Source organism: Engraulis encrasicolus, chromosome 1 (assembly GCF_034702125.1).
Source record: "Engraulis encrasicolus isolate BLACKSEA-1 chromosome 1, IST_EnEncr_1.0, whole genome shotgun sequence".
Taxonomy (NCBI): Eukaryota; Metazoa; Chordata; class Actinopteri; order Clupeiformes; family Engraulidae; genus Engraulis; species Engraulis encrasicolus.
In genome coordinates, this window is record NC_085857.1 from 52,489,898 (window position 1) to 52,508,933 (window position 19,036).

General features: G+C 43.5%; 2 protein-coding genes across 2 annotated transcripts in view; both read left to right on the forward strand.

The window, feature by feature from the left end:
* Nucleotides 1-2,176: 2,176 nt before the first annotated feature.
* On the forward strand, nt 2,177-9,049 carry si:ch211-286b5.5 (uncharacterized protein LOC100003596 homolog). Its single transcript, XM_063205523.1, has 3 exons — nt 2,177-2,360; nt 4,397-4,523; nt 8,837-9,049. The coding sequence occupies exons 1-2, from the start codon at nt 2,271-2,273 to the stop codon at nt 4,520-4,522; spliced, it is 216 nt and encodes a 71-aa protein (XP_063061593.1). The 5' UTR covers nt 2,177-2,270; the 3' UTR covers nt 4,523; nt 8,837-9,049.
* A 4,353-nt stretch (nt 9,050-13,402) lies between these two features.
* The window catches only part of LOC134454357 (histone-arginine methyltransferase CARM1-like), a 17,605-nt gene continuing 11,971 nt past the window's right edge, over nt 13,403-19,036 (forward strand). The window contains exons 1-5 of the mRNA XM_063205316.1: nt 13,403-13,628; nt 15,297-15,422; nt 15,962-16,068; nt 17,051-17,155; nt 18,639-18,749. Coding sequence (XP_063061386.1) covers nt 13,487-13,628; nt 15,297-15,422; nt 15,962-16,068; nt 17,051-17,155; nt 18,639-18,749 — 591 coding nt within the window. The 5' untranslated portion in view covers nt 13,403-13,486. The remainder of the gene's footprint in view (nt 13,629-15,296; nt 15,423-15,961; nt 16,069-17,050; nt 17,156-18,638; nt 18,750-19,036) is intronic.

Below are 19,036 nucleotides of genomic sequence, written 5' to 3' on the forward strand. Positions count from 1 at the left end.
ATTCGTAATATTGTATTAAACGTTTTTATACACTTAATAGAAATATGTATGGTGTGCCCTCATTTTCCTGATATTTGTTTTCACTATTTTCTACGTGTGATTATCATTTCTTTACTCTGAGTGCTTTGGCATAACCCCATTGAAAAATAGAGTAGTGCGGCGAGCAACACATTGGCCTCACCCTCATTCTGCCGTTGAGTCTAGCTTTGTCAGTGACGTCATAGCGCCACTATCAGAGAATATGCTAGCTTGTTCACGTTGACTGCTACCATGGAAGTGGATTTCATAACGAAACTAAGATCATTCTCAAAGTTGGATTTCCAAGGGAAACAAGACGTGATAAAGAATGGACGACCGACACCAGAGCTGAGGAAATTGATTCAGGGGATTGGACAGAATATTATTTGATTATTCACAGTGAGTGGTACAACCGAAAAGACTGGCTATGTGGAATGGGAGGCAACAGGCAAAACAACGTTAGCAGTTTGCTAGCTGGATTGGATATGTCAAACCGTGAGAATATTATTGCGAGAAGCCCTGTAATCAAGACAGCATTTCAAGGTAAGGAAATTTGATTATTACATTTGCCCGCCGTGGCGTTGACTTGGGTCTAAGTTTTATTTGATTTTGTCAAGATGAAGGAAGAGTTGTTTGAAAAATAGTTCGGTTGCATTGGTTTTACAGTAGCTATGTTTCACATATGCATTTCAGGCGTAATCTTAACCTGCAACTAGTGAGAATGTTTTGAATGACATAGCAATGGCTACATGTCTCAAAGAATAATTCATCACGAGTGATTTTGGCAACAGAACGAACTAGGGGTTGTGGGTTCCTGGATTTTGGTTTGGTTTGCGGCTGTGTGTTCACTTTGCCAGTCCCAGTATGCCCAAGTGATAACGTTGCTTGCTATCCTAACGAGGCAGTTTAAAATGATAATAATCAAACGCTGTATAATACACGCTTTGAGGTTCGGCTCGTCTGACATTCTTTGAAATGTCCATCCTCGAGATGAACGACTGTGGAATATTTTAGCGTCATTGTCTATTGTTTAGGTTGAGTTTGGGTCCGCAGTGGTATGATGTGGATGAGTGGGATAGTTGACGGTTCTCAGGAGGAGTGTCCTCAAATGACGCACCATGTCGTGCCTATTTTCTGTCTACTCTAGTCTTTTCTACCGGAGGTGGTAGCTGTCCATGACCACGGCCACGTCTGGCTTCATTATCTATTTCACAGGCTACCAGAAGGATCATCCCGGTGGGGTGATATTCTGTTGTTGAATGCATAGTGTGAATTGTTGCTGTGTAACCTATTACAACGCAAGCATCGGATCTGTATTTTCGAGTGGTGGAGTGAAAGGAACGCTGATAAGCAGACCTCAAAATTCACCATAAGAGCATTTTTGTCCAAAATGCTCGTGTGGCTTGGGGTTATCAGCGTCCCCTCTTTCAAAGACCAGAAAACACTGAGAATTGCCTTGTATCTTGACGGCCTATAAAAATACAGTATAATCCTGGACACATATCGCGTCTGATCTGAATGTGGTGTCCACCTTTCTAACAGACATATTGGTGTAGGGAGGAGGAGTAGGCCTAGCAGGCCTAGTAGCGCAGCCTGTGCAGTAGGTAGCCTAGGTAGAACTAAACGTGACTCTGCCGCCAGTTATATGGTGAACTTGACTCAAACTTGTTAAATGGCACTGCCCCATCGTTGTTTACCTACGCCCCCTGCGCCAACGCCGAGTCTGGACCACTGAATCGTGTGTGTGTGTGTGTGTGTGTGTGTGTGTGTGTGTGTGTGTGTGTGTGTGTGTGTGTGTGTGTGTGTGTGAGAGTGAGAGTGAGAGAGAGAGATATCTAATAGCATTTTCTCTAAATGCAGTATGTTTTAATATGTAGGCCTACCTTATGTTCAGAAAGCGACATCTGAAACTTACCTTAACTTAAGGTATTTGGCAATTATTGATATATATTTGAAAATCCGATATTGGAAAAGTCACTGCCTCACCAGCCATAAAGCTGACCGCACGTTACTGGTGTTTAGGGTCTATAGATCTATAAAATGACAAATTGGGTTTCCGACGGCCCGTTGAAGTAGGTCGATAGTAGGCCCTATTACCAGTCTCTGCCAGTAGCCTACTACTTGCAACAGGCGTGAGGAGGCGGGAACGAACGGTGTCACTTTTCTAGAGCTCTACAGAAAACTTCCGGCTGCGTGCCCCCACCGGATGACTGACCGTTCGACGTCCACACAAGAAGGCTACAGTCTCCGTCATGTCCAACAACAACGCCAGCGGTAACTTGGTGGTCGCTCAGAAGGCCGTGAAACAACTGCGACTCGAGGCCAGCGTGCGGCGGATGAAGGTAAGAGGCAAACCTCGTTAGCTCTCTCGAGGATCATCAAGGAGAAATTAACGCAGCTGTCAAAAATGTGCAGCCTTCATCCGCATAGTCACCGCGACGGTCGAAAGTCAATCGGGCCGCCCAGTTTTGAAAGCTCGCTCGACAAAGTGAGTGTTTTTTTGTACGTTTATGTCACTTCAGACGTCATGTGTCAGATCCGTCAGCACTTTCACACCACCGTTTTGTTTCGAAACTAAGTTTAACAGTTGTGCCAACGTTTTGAACTTTCTCGGTAGAAAGTGGCTTTTCCTCGGTTGCGCACAGTCGTCTAGTGCTGACGTCACTTGCAAATACATGCAAAGTAACAAAGCCTGACAGTTCGCGTGGAAGACTGTTACTTTGTTTCACTGACGCCCTTTTTATTTCCTTAGTGTAAACAAACACTGAAAGATCAGATGGGTGTATGTTTGCCTACTAGCAACTGGGCCTAGAACTTGCGCTAGTAGCCTATGCTACAATCGTCCCCACAATGGTGGTCTCTCTCTAGGATACTGTTCTGGGTGGTGTGTTGATCGCTCTCATAGAATCATGTTTTGTTAGAAAACAAGAGGCCTATACAAACAGACAAGACACAGGTTGATGACAACATAACTGGTGGGTGTATTATGGTTAGTCGTTTACAGTAGCTGTAATGCTGTGATGTTATCAACCATAATGCTCACAACCTTATCATGTATGGTGAAGCAGACCAAGTTTATTTAAACACTTTGAAAACAAAGAAAAAAAGCCTAGAGCAATGTGAAGGACAAAGTGTGTGTGTGTGTGTGTGTGTGTGTGTGTGTGTGTGTGTGTGTGTGTGTGTGTGTGTGTGTGTGTGTGTGTGTGTGTGTGTGTGGCCTATTTGTTAGTTTGCCTTTGGATGATGAGGCTACTATACATTTTTTGTTGATTATACAAGCTTTGTTTTTGTGTTTGTGTGGCGATTATTCATTTTGTTAATTCTGGTGTTGAAGGTGATTGTCAATCATATACTGTTTGTAATGACTTGTATTTGTTTATGGTTCTGTGCCATATGGTCTCTAGACTACATGTACTATATTTTGTGATTATTATGCCTGATAGGGGTATAAATAATACACGATATGCATCAATATAAGTCCAACGATCGAAGAGAATCATAGCATAGGTAACGAAAATAATCGAATCGCTGACTTCAGGTATCGATATTGATTCGTATCGTCACGGAGGCTGTGATTTCCACCCCTAATGTCTGATGTTTATGATTGGTGTCACAGGCTGACCTATTATGCTGATGCTGTTTAGGATTGATAATGAGTATTTTGTTTGAGTTGTTCATAGTTTGTTGTGGCATCCTGGGTCATTCCACGCCAAATCACCGAATCATCCTGCTCGACCATCCCCTGCTGTAAATGCATATGTCTCTTGATTTTACCTGATGAGTTTTGATTGCTTTTGGTTGTGTCCCAGATTGTCAATGTATGACATTGATGATATACTCTATATACCGTATTTGTTGATTATGTGTGAGGGTTGTTTCTTTGCTTGTGGTTCGATGTCACCAGCAAAGAGTTGCCAACACATGATATTGGTGACATATTTGTTGATTGATGTTTCTTTGCATGTGGCTAGGTGTTGCATGTTGGCAATGTATGAGATTAAAGTAATTGCTTGTGATTAGGTGTTGTGGGTTGCCAAAATGTAATATATTAGTTAATTAACTATAATGATATTTTTTTTGTTTGCTTGTAGCTAGTTGTCGTGGGTTGCCAAAATAAACTGTCTAATATCTGGTGTCACACGGATGTTTATTTTTTCAGTGCAATCAGACGAACGTCTTCATCAGAGTCCTCCGTGTGGCACCAGATTTTTCTTCTTTTTAGTTATGATTTAGTCCTGCTCTTGTTGCACAGGATTGTTACTTTAGAAGCGCGGAGTACGCATTTCTTTTGTTCTATACTGTATAATATATCAGTTGGTAAACTGCGATGAATATTGTGTTTGTTTGTGTGTTTGCTTGCTTGTTTGTTTGTGTTTAGGTGTCCCAGGCCGCCACAGAGCTGAAGAACTTCTGTCTGCAGAACGCCAGCAAGGACCCGCTGCTGATGGGCGTGCCGTCCAGCGACAACCCCTTCAGACCGCCCAAATCATGCTCCATATTCTAAGGTAGGGCAGCGACAACCCCTTCAGACCGCCCAAATCATGCTCCATATTCTAAGGTAGGGCAGCGACAACCCCTTCAGACCGCCCAAATCATGCTCCATATTCTAAGGTAGGGCAGCTAAGCACCCCCCCCCTCTCTCTCTCTCTCCCCCCCCTCTCTCTCCCTTTTCTAAGGTAGCACCATCCTTCTCTCTCTCTCTCTCTCTCTCTCTCTCTCTTTCTCTCTCTCTCTATCTCTCTCCCCCTCGCTCTCTCGCTCTCTCGCTCGCTTGCTCTCCAACAACCCCTGTGGACCGCCCAAATCTTGCACCATATTCCAAGGTAGCATGGCTTAGTTAAAACCAACACCTCTGTCTCCTGTGTCTTGAAATGTCCATGTGGGCATTATGTGTATTTATGTAAGTTACGTGACGCCTTAATTTCCCCCTGGGCAATTCAAGTTACTCTACTGTACTCTTTCTCATGAGAAGTCATTCAACCAAAATCATGCTAATAATTCAAAGGTAGCTCTCTCGCTCTCTCTCTCTCTCTCTCTCTCTCTCTCTCTCTCTCTCTCTCTCTCTCTCTCTCTCTCTCTCTCTCTCTCTCTCTCTCTCTCTCTCTCACCCTCTCACCCTCTCACCTACTCCAAATCCCCCTCTCTATTCATCTTGAGTTGAGTTCCATCAGTAGAAATGGGCCTTGTGTCCATGTTACCCATGTGTTGGTGAGTGAGATTAGTGTATGTTATCAGGAAACCCATCTGTGAGAACAGGACCAGGGCATGCAGAGAATGTGTGCGGTTTGAGTAAACGCTCTTTAAATGTTCCTCAAACACTCTGTTGTGGGAGTTATTGTCATTGAAAACATAATAAGGAATTCTCCATGCTCTGTTGTGGCAATTATTCTCAGTTTGGCTTTGTGATGGCTGGGGTATGCTTGCTGCCCCTTTTGTACAAGAATTGCCATGCATATTTTATGTCAATGCTGTACGCAAAGGGGTCATTCCACGCCAAATCTCCGAATCATCCCGCACGACCATCTCCGATTTGGCAGAAAAAAATCAAGGAGGTTCACAAACGTCCCAATAGGAAAGGTGCAAAGTTATAGCTCTCAACTCCTCATAGTTTTTTCATTAAAAATGTCAAATGACTCATTTTGAACAGAGTTCTCAGAGAGCCCACTTTCAGATTATCGTATCTAAAAAAATACTTTAAGTAGGTCCTTACAAATTTCAAGGGGTAACATTTGGAACATGTACTTGTGAAATGTGGATTTTCACACATCCTCTTGTCATTTACGACCGCTTTTCTGGGGGCTTAAAGTTGCTTGAAAAATTCTCACCTTTGAATTTGTGGGCATCTTTGAAGGACTGTGGTAAGCGCAGTTTTAAAGACAGAGGTTTGATATGGACAATGTATGTTCCCAACCATTCTGTGCATGTTGTGTTGAAAGACTGATCTTCTGCGATGAACAGTTTAGAAGATATGAAGTCTTTAAAATGGAAAAACTGAAACTTGGTACCATCTTTGCCATGTCATAAAAAAAAAATGTCACGACTCACCACCATATTATCAACAGTTTTGGAAAGATTAGATGTCTGTTCTTAACATATCCAAAAACTAGGATGGTATTCTGCCTCATTTGGTCACAACGATTAAAAAAAAAAACACTTTTGTGTGACTTCCACAGCTCCTATGAAAAACTGATATTAGTGGCATCTTCGCCATGTTATACAAAACAATTACAGAACTCACCACTATGACATTTACAGTTTTAGAAAGACTCAATGTCTGTTTTTAACATATCCAAAAACTGGGGTGGTGTTCTGTCTCATTTTTAAAGAATGGATTTGTAAATACGGCTGTGTGACATCTGCAGACTTCATAGGATTAGACTTCATATCTTCTAAACTGTTCATGGCAGAAGGTCAGTCTTTCAACACAACATGCACAGAATGGTTGGGAACATACATTGTCCATATCAAACCTCTGTCTTTAAAACAGCGCTTACCGCAGTCCTTCAAAGATGCCCACAAATTGACTTGGTAAATGACAAGAGGATGTGTGAAAATCCACATTTCACAAGTACATGTTCCAAATGTTACCCCTTGAAATTTGTAAGGACCTACTTAAAGTAGTTTTTTAGATACGGCAATCTGAAAGTTGGCTCTCCTGAGAACTCTGTTCAAAACGAGTCAGGGGGGTACCTGACAAAAACATTTTTAATGACAAAACTATGAGGAGTTGAGAGCTATAATTTTGCACTTGTCCTATTGGGACGTTTGTGAACCCCCTTGATTTTTTTCTGCCAAATCTGAGATGGTCGTGCGGGATGATTCGGAGATTTGGCGTGGAATGACCCAAAGCTCTCTTTGAATGTAAAGTACGCAGACACATGCACCATGTGCAATATCAACTCAGCCGCTACTAGCGGTCTTCTGAGAAATTGCTTTGGTCGCTGCCATGAATAGACCAAGCTTTGACGAGGGCCTCATTGGTTATCTTGTCCCCGAGACCATACCTCCAGTATCACGAGTAGTACTCCGATAGTTCTTCTGCAAGTAAATGCACTCACTTCGCAAATGGTTGGATGTGTATGCAGTGATGGGCAACTTGGAGTCAGATGCTAAAGTCCAGTGCCATATGTTCCAAATGACCTGGTTTTACCTCTCCAATTAGGACAATCACTTGTACTTGTGAGCTCTATTCTCTCTAGGTGTTATACTGGTAGCCAGGCTACGACCTCCTAATTACACAACACCTTCGCCGTTGTGAAATTAGTCAGGAAGAGAGCAATGGAAGTACCTTCTGTGCTTCGGAGGGCTGGGGAACTCCACCCACTTTGTCAGGAAGCAATCAACTTTGAGCAGCTCCAACGGCCCTGAGTAGAGGCGTGTTCAAAGCAGTGACGTGGATTAAGCAGAGATGTCCGATTGGGACTCAGAGAAAGTTTGGTTTAAACTTGCCCTGGGTTTATAAAGGTGGTAAAGTGTCTTGTTTTTCATGTTAGGCATTGTCTTGTTTTAAGGATGGAGTAAGTATCTAAGCTAGTGAGAGTCAATGGATCACACATGCTACAGTGATCCATTGACTTTCACTAGCTTAGCTACATAGTCTCTCTTTTAACTTGTCTTAAAGTAAGACAACGCCTAACATGAAAAATAAAACACTTTGCCTCCTTTATAAACCCCGGCCAACGATTTTGGCCAACTGTATTAAGCCCCAAAATAGTGGCATACCCCTTTAATTGCTCTAGGTCAGACCAAGTCTCGAAGAGATTTGAAAGTCGATAGTAATCAAGCTAGTCTACTGGGGCTTTAGGGTGGTATGGGAACCTTGGAGAGGGAGATGAACAAGTGTGATGCTGATGCTGCCAGCCACATACGACTGCCCGCCGACCTGCCATAAAATGTTAATACTGCATTTAGTTTCTAAGTTAAGTTATGAACGTCATGCCATGCCTCTTCTTTGCTTTCTACAGAACATAAGTATACAGAAATGCTGAAGTCTGGCTTTAACATTGAGACGGTGAAATGCAGTGGATTTGGGCCATATATACAGTACATCATTATACTATTTATATGCAGTGGATTAAGCACATTTCAGCCGTCCTCCACTTTTAGGCCACCTATTATTATATTATTATGCTACATCAAACTTAACAGATGCGTTCTATCCAAAGAATGTGTGTGTGTGCGTGCGTGTGTGTGTGTACACAATGTCTGCACATTTAGGCTATGTATGGACTCCAGTGGAAAGTACACTGTGGCTACTTTTCACACACACACACACACAGACACACACACACACACACACACACACACACACACACACACACACACACACACACACACACACACACACACACACTCCTTTCTGCTTTTATAAATGACATCAGTGCGTTCAATGGATTGAGAGAGAGCGAGCGCTGGTGGTTTGGAGGTTTCTTTCTATAGACTGATGTTTCCCCTGCCTGTTACCCAGTGTGGTGGAGGATGTGCGTAGTGCTTATTTTTATTTTTGTGCATGTGTGTGCTGTTATGAGAACTTGTCCTGTGCATTTCTTTGAGGTGACGAAGCCATGGTTCAACCTGTTCTCCTGTGACAAACTTTACTCTTTACTCTCTCTCTCTCTCTCTCGCTCTCGCTCTCGCTCTCGCTCTCTCTCTCTCTCTCTCTCTCTCTCTCTCTCTCTCTCTCTCTCTCTCTCTCTCTCTCTCTCTGTCAACATCTCTCTTTAACTCTCTCTCTCTCTCTCCTCTTTCTGTCTCTCTCTCTCTCTCTCTCTCTCTCTCTCTCTCTCTCTCTCTCTCTCTCTCTCTCTCATCTCTACAGCTGTCTAAGATGAGGATGAAGAAGAGGAAGATGGTGAGGAGGAGGAGATGATGAAGAATGCTGAGCAGCATGTGAAGGACCAGTGAACCCCCGCCCTTTTTTGTCCCCCCCCCCTTTTTTTGACACCCCACCCTCCCCACTTATTGACACAACTCTCTATTGAACACTACAGTCAGTCACTACTCCCCTTGCAATCCCCCACCACCCCTCACCCCCCAAATACACACACACACACACACACACACACACACACACACACACACACACACACACACACACACACACACACAACACACACACACCCAGGGACACCTCCCTTCCCCAAGCCCCGTCATCTCGAGTTCACACACACCCAAGACCCCACCAGACAGTAAAGCTGGCAGGCACACTACATGTACATGCATAAGCCTTTAAACATGCATCCGCACATAAGCTGGTACTAGCATAGGTTACATGCATCAAGTTACACACACACACACACACACACACACACACACACACACGCACACACGTCACACGCACACACGTCACACGCACACATACACACTCGCACACACATACACACCCAGTCGCTCACTAAGAGGTCATTGAGGGCATCTGGTGTTTGATTGCTACATTGTCAGCCAATGTAGATTGAGCACTGGACTGTAGCTTCAGTTTAGGAATCCTTTACAAACTCATGGACACATCAAGATGCTCTTAGACGGCTTGACACAACTAAAAATGAATGAATAGTTAACATATTAATTGTGACAATAATGATAATGGTGGTGACAACTGTATAACTGTATAAAAAATGGTAGAACGTGAGGGACAGTAAGCCAGAAGTAAATACAAATGATAATTTTGTGCCTTTGTGGTGGTAGACACAGCATCCGTTTGGCCAATATGCACGGACTGTATCTGCACAGACGTCTAGTCCCCTGGAACTTTTTGAGGAAATTTCAGCAGCCAGTTTGGTTCAAGTGCCTTTTTTAGTGCCTTTTTGAGAACGTCTAAGAACACAGTTTGGTTCCTGGGTGCATTGATATACCAACAGATTGTGTGCGCATGTGGTTACAGTGTCAGTGCTGCCTGGTCTATGGCCTTGTACATCACCACCCTAATAATGTATCAACATCAGTTTGGTATGGTAGGTACTGTAAATAAGAATTAATATCAAAACGACGTGGCCTGTTACACTTTTATCTACACATGAAAATAGATGATTGTTTCAGATTATGAAAGTAGATATGATATGGTAATATATAACATAATTATTCCTACTGAAGCAAGGATTGCTTAAAACAAATAGTGGGGGTCCGACTAACCTTCTAAAGGGCCAAAACATTTGCCCATTCAGCCAACAGAGAGTTAAACTAATTTTGAGTGAGTGTATTTTTATTTCTATTTCATTTTATTTTGAGTTTATTTTTATTTCACCACATGCAGTAGGCCTTGGAGTCGTGGAGTTGAAATGCAACCCCCAGCCCCTTATCCTAGGTGAGGTGTGTTCTAAATTCTGCTGCTACCTTAAAACACTACATTACCCATAACACACTGTGCCTTGATCTAGATCACCTCACATCTGGCCTATGGCTCCCATTTGTAGTCCTCATTGCCTAATGTGTTGCCTGTCTATGTGTGAGCAACTGAATTCCAGACAGAGTGAGTCAACTTATTCACAATGGAACACATTTTTGTAGAACAGAGGTCATCCACTGCAAAAAAAAAAAAAAATCTTTCAATATTTAAAAAAAATAGTTTTAACTCTTTTGAAACATTTAAGTCCATCCATGCTTAGGGAAAGTATGTCTTATTTGTAATGTCATTTTTTTGCTGAGTGTTTCTAACCTGATTTTAGATTGTGCATAAAACAATGACAAAGGAAAAGGACATGGACATTGTTGCTGTGTGCTGTTTGTAAGACTTATCATTGGATTGCTTTTTGGGGAAAAAAGGGGTTTTCAGTATTCAGACTACAAGATTTGTGCCTACATTTTCTTCCTATGGTACTGATGAGAGGCACTGAGAGACATATTTTTCAATAGTTTAACTTTTTTGAGTGATGATTTTTTTTCTCCCAGTCCTCTAGAATTTTACACAAACTTTCTACACCCCTCACAGAACCATGTGTTAAAACCCCTCACAGAGAATTTCTTACATCGTAATGAGCATTGTCTGTTTTGCTAATGTTCTAATCATGTCTGTGTGATGATCAGAGGGTTAAAAACTAAGGGGCTGTTTATATATACACCCGGGTATTTTGATAACTGTAGACCTTGCCTTTCATTTGTGCCTTTCGTTTACAAACAGACAAAGGTTTTTCCTCTAAAAACTAAGCTTAAAAAAAAACACGCCAAAAGTGGAGATTTTTTTTTAAAACTCCGGTTAGTGTTTGTTTATAAACTGAGATAAACGGAGACTTGAATGGCATTCTCCTTACCACGCACAGGCTTAACGTATTTATGACAGCTCTCAGCATATTGATGCGTATTTGCCTATGATGTGAACGAAAATATGTTGGTAAGCGTAGAGAAGAAAAATGTTGATTTATCAAAATCCCCGGCTATGTCTAAACAGGCCCTAAAGCTAATAGGGCAAAGAGACACTACATGTACTTCTCACTCATCTCTTCTGTTTTGATGTTGGTTTCATACGTACGTACGCTGTAGTGAGAATACTTCTTTTGGTCATTAAATTAGCCTTTATTATTATTACGATGTCGTTTATTTGTTATTTGTGTGTGTGTGTCTCTGTCTGTGTCTGGGGGTTATTGGTGTTGGGTTTTTTTCTCTTTTCTCTTCCATTTTCTAAGGGACTGTCCCACAAAACCCTTGCCAAACAGCTGTGTGTGCGTGCGTCTGTGTCTGTGTCTGTGTCTGTGCGCGTGCGCGTGCGCGTGTGCGGCGTGCGTGTTTTGTCATTTGTGTCAATCTTGTCCAAGCTTCTGAATACCCCACATGGATGGGTGTGATGATCACAGATATATAAAGTAGAAGTTCTCTTACAGATGTAATTACAATAGTCATATTGGTATTACAAAGTTCAAATCATGTAATAGGAAAATGTAAATGTGATAATGTGTGGTAAGCTGATGTTTTAGGTGTAACATTGTGTTGTCAGATTTTCAAACATGAAAAGAAGGAAGGTCCGAACACAAATTTCCAAACAAACAAAAAAGAGAGAACCCGTACCTTGCATAGCATAGTGTTTTTATTGCACTGACACGTTTCGGCATATGCCTTCTTCAGTGTGAAATATGTACAATAAAAGCACTATGCAAGGTGTGACCACTTTTTTCCCCCCAGAAATTTAGTTGACCATTTTGACCATCGTCCTCAATTCATTTATATCATCATAAGCCTGCTCCCAAAAAAATATGTTAAAATAAGCCTTGACCCATGGGCGTAATTTTAGGGGGGGGGGCGGTGGGGACATGTCCATACCACTTTCCAGATAAACCTAGCTTGTCCCTACCATTCTTTCACAAATATAATGCAAAAACAGCATATCCGGACCATTTGCGATTGAAATGTCCCCACCACTTTTCGAGCCAAACCTACACCTTTGCCTTGACCCTTGCCCACAAAGCCCACCACAGGAACGGCTCCAGATTATCTGAAGGACATACTCTAAGAACTTGTATTCCTGTGGGAGAGATGCTCCTCCAGCACTAGCTGTTTGGCTCTGCTGCCTGCTCGCTCTAAGCGTTCCCAGGCAAGACAGTTGTTTCTCAGTGGTGGAACGGTCTCCCAGAGGCAGCAGGACTAGTAGGTGCATCTCTTTTTCAGCCTAAGTAAGTAAAGCTAGTAAAAACTCAAGAAAGAAGCAAGTAAAGACTCCTCTTTGGTGACTTTCTACAACACAAATGTTTGAGCTGCCCTAGTCCCAGGCCAGACGCTTGACATGTGTGTGTTTTATTTTATTTCAAAATAGCAACAAGCCCTACTTTATATCTGCAATTGTTCTGTATATTTCCTGTGCCCTTCATATATCCGCCAGTGATGTTGGGTATGATTATGTCCTCAATTGTAAGTGGGGGCAGCCATGGCTCAGTGGTTACAGCACTGGTCTTTAGATCAAAGTCAAATCCCACTCTTACCAGCACTTTCATCCATGGCTGAAGTGCCCATGAGCAAGGCACCTAACCCCACATTGCTCCAGGGCCTGTAACCAATAGGCCTACCTTGAACCTAAATTTATTGGACGTGGTGGCTGGTAGGCCTACAGTCTCAATTGAATTGGCAACCATCTCATTCATCTGTCTTCATTCATCTTCCCTGACTGTCTTCCTTTCACCTTCCCTATTTCTCTTATTCAGATAGGGCGGCCTCTTGGCACAGTGATGCTTTTGAGTTTTGTCAGCTTCAGAACAGATTTAGCCAGGTCTTAGATAGGCCAGGCATAAACTCCCCACAAATAGGCCTATAACCTAATAAAGTAAGTCGATGTTGATTAGAATTTATATTGGTATTTATTTGTAGAGTATAAAACCATGGTTTGCCCTTTTCATATTGTATGGATTGCAATTCTAATGCGTTGGGCCTGAGCGGGGTGCGTGTGCCAGCCAGCGCGCCAGGATTCGGGATTGTTCGGGGGCGCGAGTGAGTGGCACACTCTCTTTCATCTACGCTTGCGTCGGTCACGCGCCCCACAGTGATTTGGAAGATGGCGGTGTCCGTGTTCACCGGCGTGCGACTCCTCTCCATCGGGGATGCAAACGGGGAAATCCAGAGGCAGTCGGAGCAGCAGGCGCTGAGACTAGAAATCAACAGCACACCGGGCACTGCTCTCGTAAATCTATCTAACAGTAAGTGATAACTGGGCGATTTTATGACAACGTGACCCTACTCTGCACTGGCATGAATCGCATGAATGGACTTAGCTAGCATGAGCTAGCTGGCTAAGTTAGCAGTGCTAGCCAACGTAAACAAAGACAAAGGTTGCTGCTTGGCCCTGAACATAGCCGGCTGCGCTGTGATCATGTGGAATGGAAAAGTCAGCACGGCATTTCCAAAGCAGCTAGTTAATAATTACATTCTGCACTAAGAATAAAACAAACAAGTATGGCATGAAACGCATGTCTGGTGTGCAGCTAACTTTTGCTAGTTTAGCATTAAGCTGCTAACCGTTAGCCTGTTCAGCTGTCTTACAATGCCTGACACGGCTAGTTAATATGCTAGCCACCACAATGGCTAGTAATGCTTGTAATTATTAATGGGTCAAGTATGTTAGGGAAAGATATCAGACTTTCACGTTATGATTCCAAAGCTGTATTGGCAAAAGAATGAAGCAGACTCGTTCACTTTTTTACTCATGTGCAGTGCAGGGGCCAGGGACAAGCATTAGCTGTAGGACATGACTGATAAATAGAGGCTTACGTCAAATAGCTTCGTCCCCTTCTGTCCCATTGTTGTGTATGCAAATGTGTGTATTGTGTATGCTACCCCTGGGCTCCTTTTTGTCACTGGTGAGGGAAGGCAGCCGTGGGTTTCTTAAACGTGTGCAAGTTATATGTATCTTGTGTGCACCATATTATTCTTAGCTGGTTTTAATTGTGGCTGCTCATCTGACGTCTCTTGGTCTGCGTTGATGGGGACATGCACTGAAAGAAATTTTGACCCAGTGGAAACGGGCTGCTGATCATATGGTGTGACTCGCACACATTTAATATGGTGATGTTGGTTAGCTTAAGTTGTAACAATACATTGTTGTGTATGACATACATAGACAGGGAGAGGGAGAGGCAGAGACAGAGAGAGAGATCACCGTTCTCGGCGTTTTGTCATTGCCAAGTGCTATAGTGGACTTAGGACGGGAGGGTTGGCTTTGCTTTCTGAATTGAAGGGAGTTGTGTTCAGTAGAAGAGTGGAGTAACTTTATTGTTTTTATTGTTATCTCGAAGAAAGCATACAGAAATGTCATGTCATAGGTCAGATCCCAGAGTGGCAAACTGGTACAGATGACCTCAGTTACACTGGTGCTGTGACCCCGGCCGATGGGAGTGAGGTTCATGGAGTGTAACAGATGCCAACTAGCATAGTCTGGCATATAATGTTAGTTAACCTCCCTCCTGATGTCAAGTTTGTATGAAGAGAGGTGACAGTTGAGCCGCCTAATGTATGAATGCAGGCAAGGTTCAGGCCGTTAGCTTATAGTTACGACTTACGATACTGTATGAGGTGGAGGGAGGGAGGTTAACTAACAGTCTTCGCCTCTGCTAGTTGGCGTCCGTTACACTCGGAAGTGTGTGCCTGCGGGCTAACCAACACGGCACTGGGCTTGGATGTCTTCCAGTTGACCGTGTGTGTGTGTGCGAGAGAGATAAAAAGCTATGATTATGTCCTCGATTGTAAGACGCTTTGGTTAAAAGCATCTGCCAAATGTAATGTAAGAAGTGAATGACGTGTAGGGGCCCACAAGACACTTTTTTCTGTGATTTGTCAACTGTGTGTGCGTGCTCTGTGCCTCTCCGCAGGTGAAGACACAAGTGTGTTTAAGTGTTCGCTGACGAAGGAGACGGAATGCAGTCGAGTGGGGAAGCAGTCCTTTATCATCACGCTGGGGCAAAACAGTGTCTTACTGCAGTTCCCATCGCCGGCAGGTGGGTGTGGGTGTGTTTCCGATAGCATGCTGGTCCATTGTGTGTGTGTGTGTGTGTGTGTGTTGTCAGATTTTATCTTGATCTACAATACTTTGAATCTGTTGCATATAGCTGTGTGTGTGTTAGTGTTGCACCAATACCGATACCAGTATCGGCCGGGGCCCCGATACTGCACTAAAATGGTGGTATCGGTATCGGCCAATACCAACAAATGGGGCACCGATACCATTTACAGATGCTCATATGACTCTTAAACGCAGCCTTGATCTTAGTTATTTTATATCATAGGTATTTGAAAAGTATAACAAATTCTACTGGAGTAGGCAGCAGCCGATATAACTTTTCATATAAATACATATAAATTTCAAAGAGAGTAGTATCTGTATGGTATTGGTATCGGCCGATACTGCACAGTCGGGTATTGGTATCGGGGCTAAAAAATGGTATCGGTGCAACACTAGTGTGTGTGTGTGTGTGTGTGGTTTTTCCATATTTAATTGTGTGTGTGTGTGTGTGTGCTTGTGTGTGTGTGTGGTCAGACTTCTGTTCGTTCTACAACGCTGTAAAAAGCAGCACGGCGGGGGGCTCAGAGTCATCCGTCTTCAACATGAGAACGGAAGAGGCGTCCGCTGTACAATACTTCCAGGTAACACACACACACACACACACACACACACACACACACACACACACACACACACACACACACACACACACACACAGTAAATTAACTAATTTGCCCCATGCTCAGTAGGGCTGGGAATCGATCTAGATTTCCTGGATCGATTCAATTCCGATCCAGAAGGTCGATACAACTCAATATCGATCTTCTGTATTGTTGGGTTGTTACTTTAACCCATTTACGCCTAGAATTCTAAGACCAGCTATAATAAAAACCTAACTATCTCAGCCTCTGAAGCACATACAAACATGACATACCTTGGTATGAGAGAAAGAAGTGAGAAACTTGGTATGAGAGAGAGAAAGGTAAGAAAAGACTGGCACTATTTACATGAACAGGCCATGTGTATTTGTGCATGTAGCCTTTATGAATGTGGAAGAGAGCTACAGGATACGGTTGAGAAAATGGCGCCTATTATCATCTGCAAAAGATCAATCCACAAAGTTTTGAATCGATATTGCACTTTTCGGACGTGAATTGATATTGGATTGCGGATCGATCTTTTCAACCCAACCCTAATGCTCACATACTGCATGTCTGGATGTAGAAAACTGTTATTTAATAATCAGACCTCTCTGTCCACTCTTCTGTCTTTTTCTATTTACCCCCCGCCCTCTCTTTCTTTCTCTCCTTTTTCTTTCGTGCCCTCTCTCTCTCTCTCTCTCTCTCTCTCTCTCTGTCTCTGTCTCTGTCTCTGTCTCTCTCTCTCTCTCTCTCTCTCTCTCTCTCTGTCTCTGACTCTCTCTCTCTCTTTCTCTCTCTCTCTCTCTGTCTCTGTCTCTGTCTCTGTCTCTCTCTCTCTCTCTCTCTCTGTCTCTCTCTCTCTCTCTCTCTCTGTCTGCCTGTCTCTCTCGCTCTCTCGCTCTCTCTCTCTCTCTCTCTCTCTCTCTCTCTCTCTCTCTCTCTCTCTCTCTCTCTCTCTCTCTCTCTCTCTCTCTGTCTGCAGTTCTATGGCTACCTCTCTCAGCAGCAGAATATGATGCAGGACTATGTGAGGACGGGCACCTACCAGAGGGCCATACTCCAGAACCACGCTGACTTCAAGGACAAGGTGACACACACTCTCACACTCACACTCACACTCACACACACACACACACACACACACACACACACACACACACACACACACACACACACACACACACACACACACACACACACACACACACACTAGAGGGCCGTACTCCACTGACTTTAAGGACAAAGTGACAAACAAACAGGGACACACACATACACTAAGAGTGGCTGTAGGGAGGTGTGCGCAATGGGCGCATGTGCACACACACACACACACACACACATGCGCGCACGCACACATACACACGAATGCACACACTTGAATACACGCACACACAAACACGAATACACACATACACGAACACACACAAATACACACATACACGAACACACACAAATATACAAAGACGGACTCTGCGCACAGGCACCTAGCACAGCCATATGTTTGCATGTATTCAGTCAACTAAATGGGCAATGTGATTATTTACAAAGATGTTGGAGCAACCAGATGGTTAGATGGCTCCCTCAAGAACACTTCAGCCATGGATGAACAGCAGGTGATTGAAGTCGGTTCTGTCTGTCTCACTGATCTATATATATATATATATGTGCATTCTTCTGTTGTATTCCATTCAACTGTTTTGAAGCATCCGCGATTCATCGGTGAGGATTCTTCCGCCCTAAATGTCCGCATTCATTCCTTCGCAGAACGACCGCTGATAGGACAACGGTTGCGTTTGACTGTCAATCAAAATAATTCTAACTGATTTCAAACAGTCGATCCAGTCAACTGACAATGCTCATTGGTCATTTAAACAATTTAAATAGCTCTCTGAAATATAGGGTCAGCCCCCCCAATAATATTATGCTTGTTTGAAAAGGACGGGGAAACTGCCGTTTGCCCAAAACGGAGTAGACTCTGCAAGAATTGGCAAGGAGATACATTGAGTGTGTTACAATATGCGACCTTGCCTCCTCCACTTGTTCTTGTGGCCTCACCCCGCCTCCTGGCCAATCCTCCATGTAGAAAACGTTTCCCAGCTGTCAGTCTAGCCACAACTTTTGAGGGACTGTTTTTCATTCACCATCCCAATTGCAAATGAGAAAAAGACTTTACAATTGAGCTTTTGCAAGATATTGAAATATAATGCTGTTGTCAGTGCTGTCATCATGACATATTACTTCCTGGTACGAGGAAACGGCAACAAGTGTAGGAGGCAAGGTCGCATATTGTAACGCACTCATTGGCTCAAGTCTCCCATAGAGATGAATGGGAATTGGCGAGTTTCTTCTGGTTTCTGGGTCTAGTCCCACCTCTCCGCCGTTGCTTCACCTAAGATTAGAACGTACGTTATCCCCTCTATTATGTATCATTGGCCTGTCTGCAATGTTTTGGGACACCTCTTGGGGGCGCCAAACGCATACACATCACATGCATCTAGCATTGGCCATAGGTTACTATCTCTTATTGTTCTTGTTAGTTAATGAATTATCTCTCTCTCTCTCTCTCTCAGGTGGTGTTGGATGTGGGATGTGGTTCCGGAATCCTCTCCTTCTTCGCAGCTCAGGCCGGAGCAAGGAAGGTCTATGCAGTGGAGGCCAGTAGTATGGCCCAGCACGCAGAGGTACACGAGAAACACAAATGCACACACACACACACACGGCTACAGCCAGGAAGGTTTAAGCGGGTGGGATAGACATTAAGTTCCCCAGTGCTGGGGCAGAGTAACGTCTTGGCTGATTGAGTAGTGGTGTGTGTATTAATGTATTTAATGTGCATGTGTCCTTCCCAGGTGTTGGTTAAGAGTAGTGGCTTGTGCCTTAATGTTGTGTGTGTGTGTGTGTGTGTGTGTGTGTGTGTGTGTGTGTGTGTGTGTGTGTGTGTGTGTGTGTGTGTGTGTGTGTGTGTTTT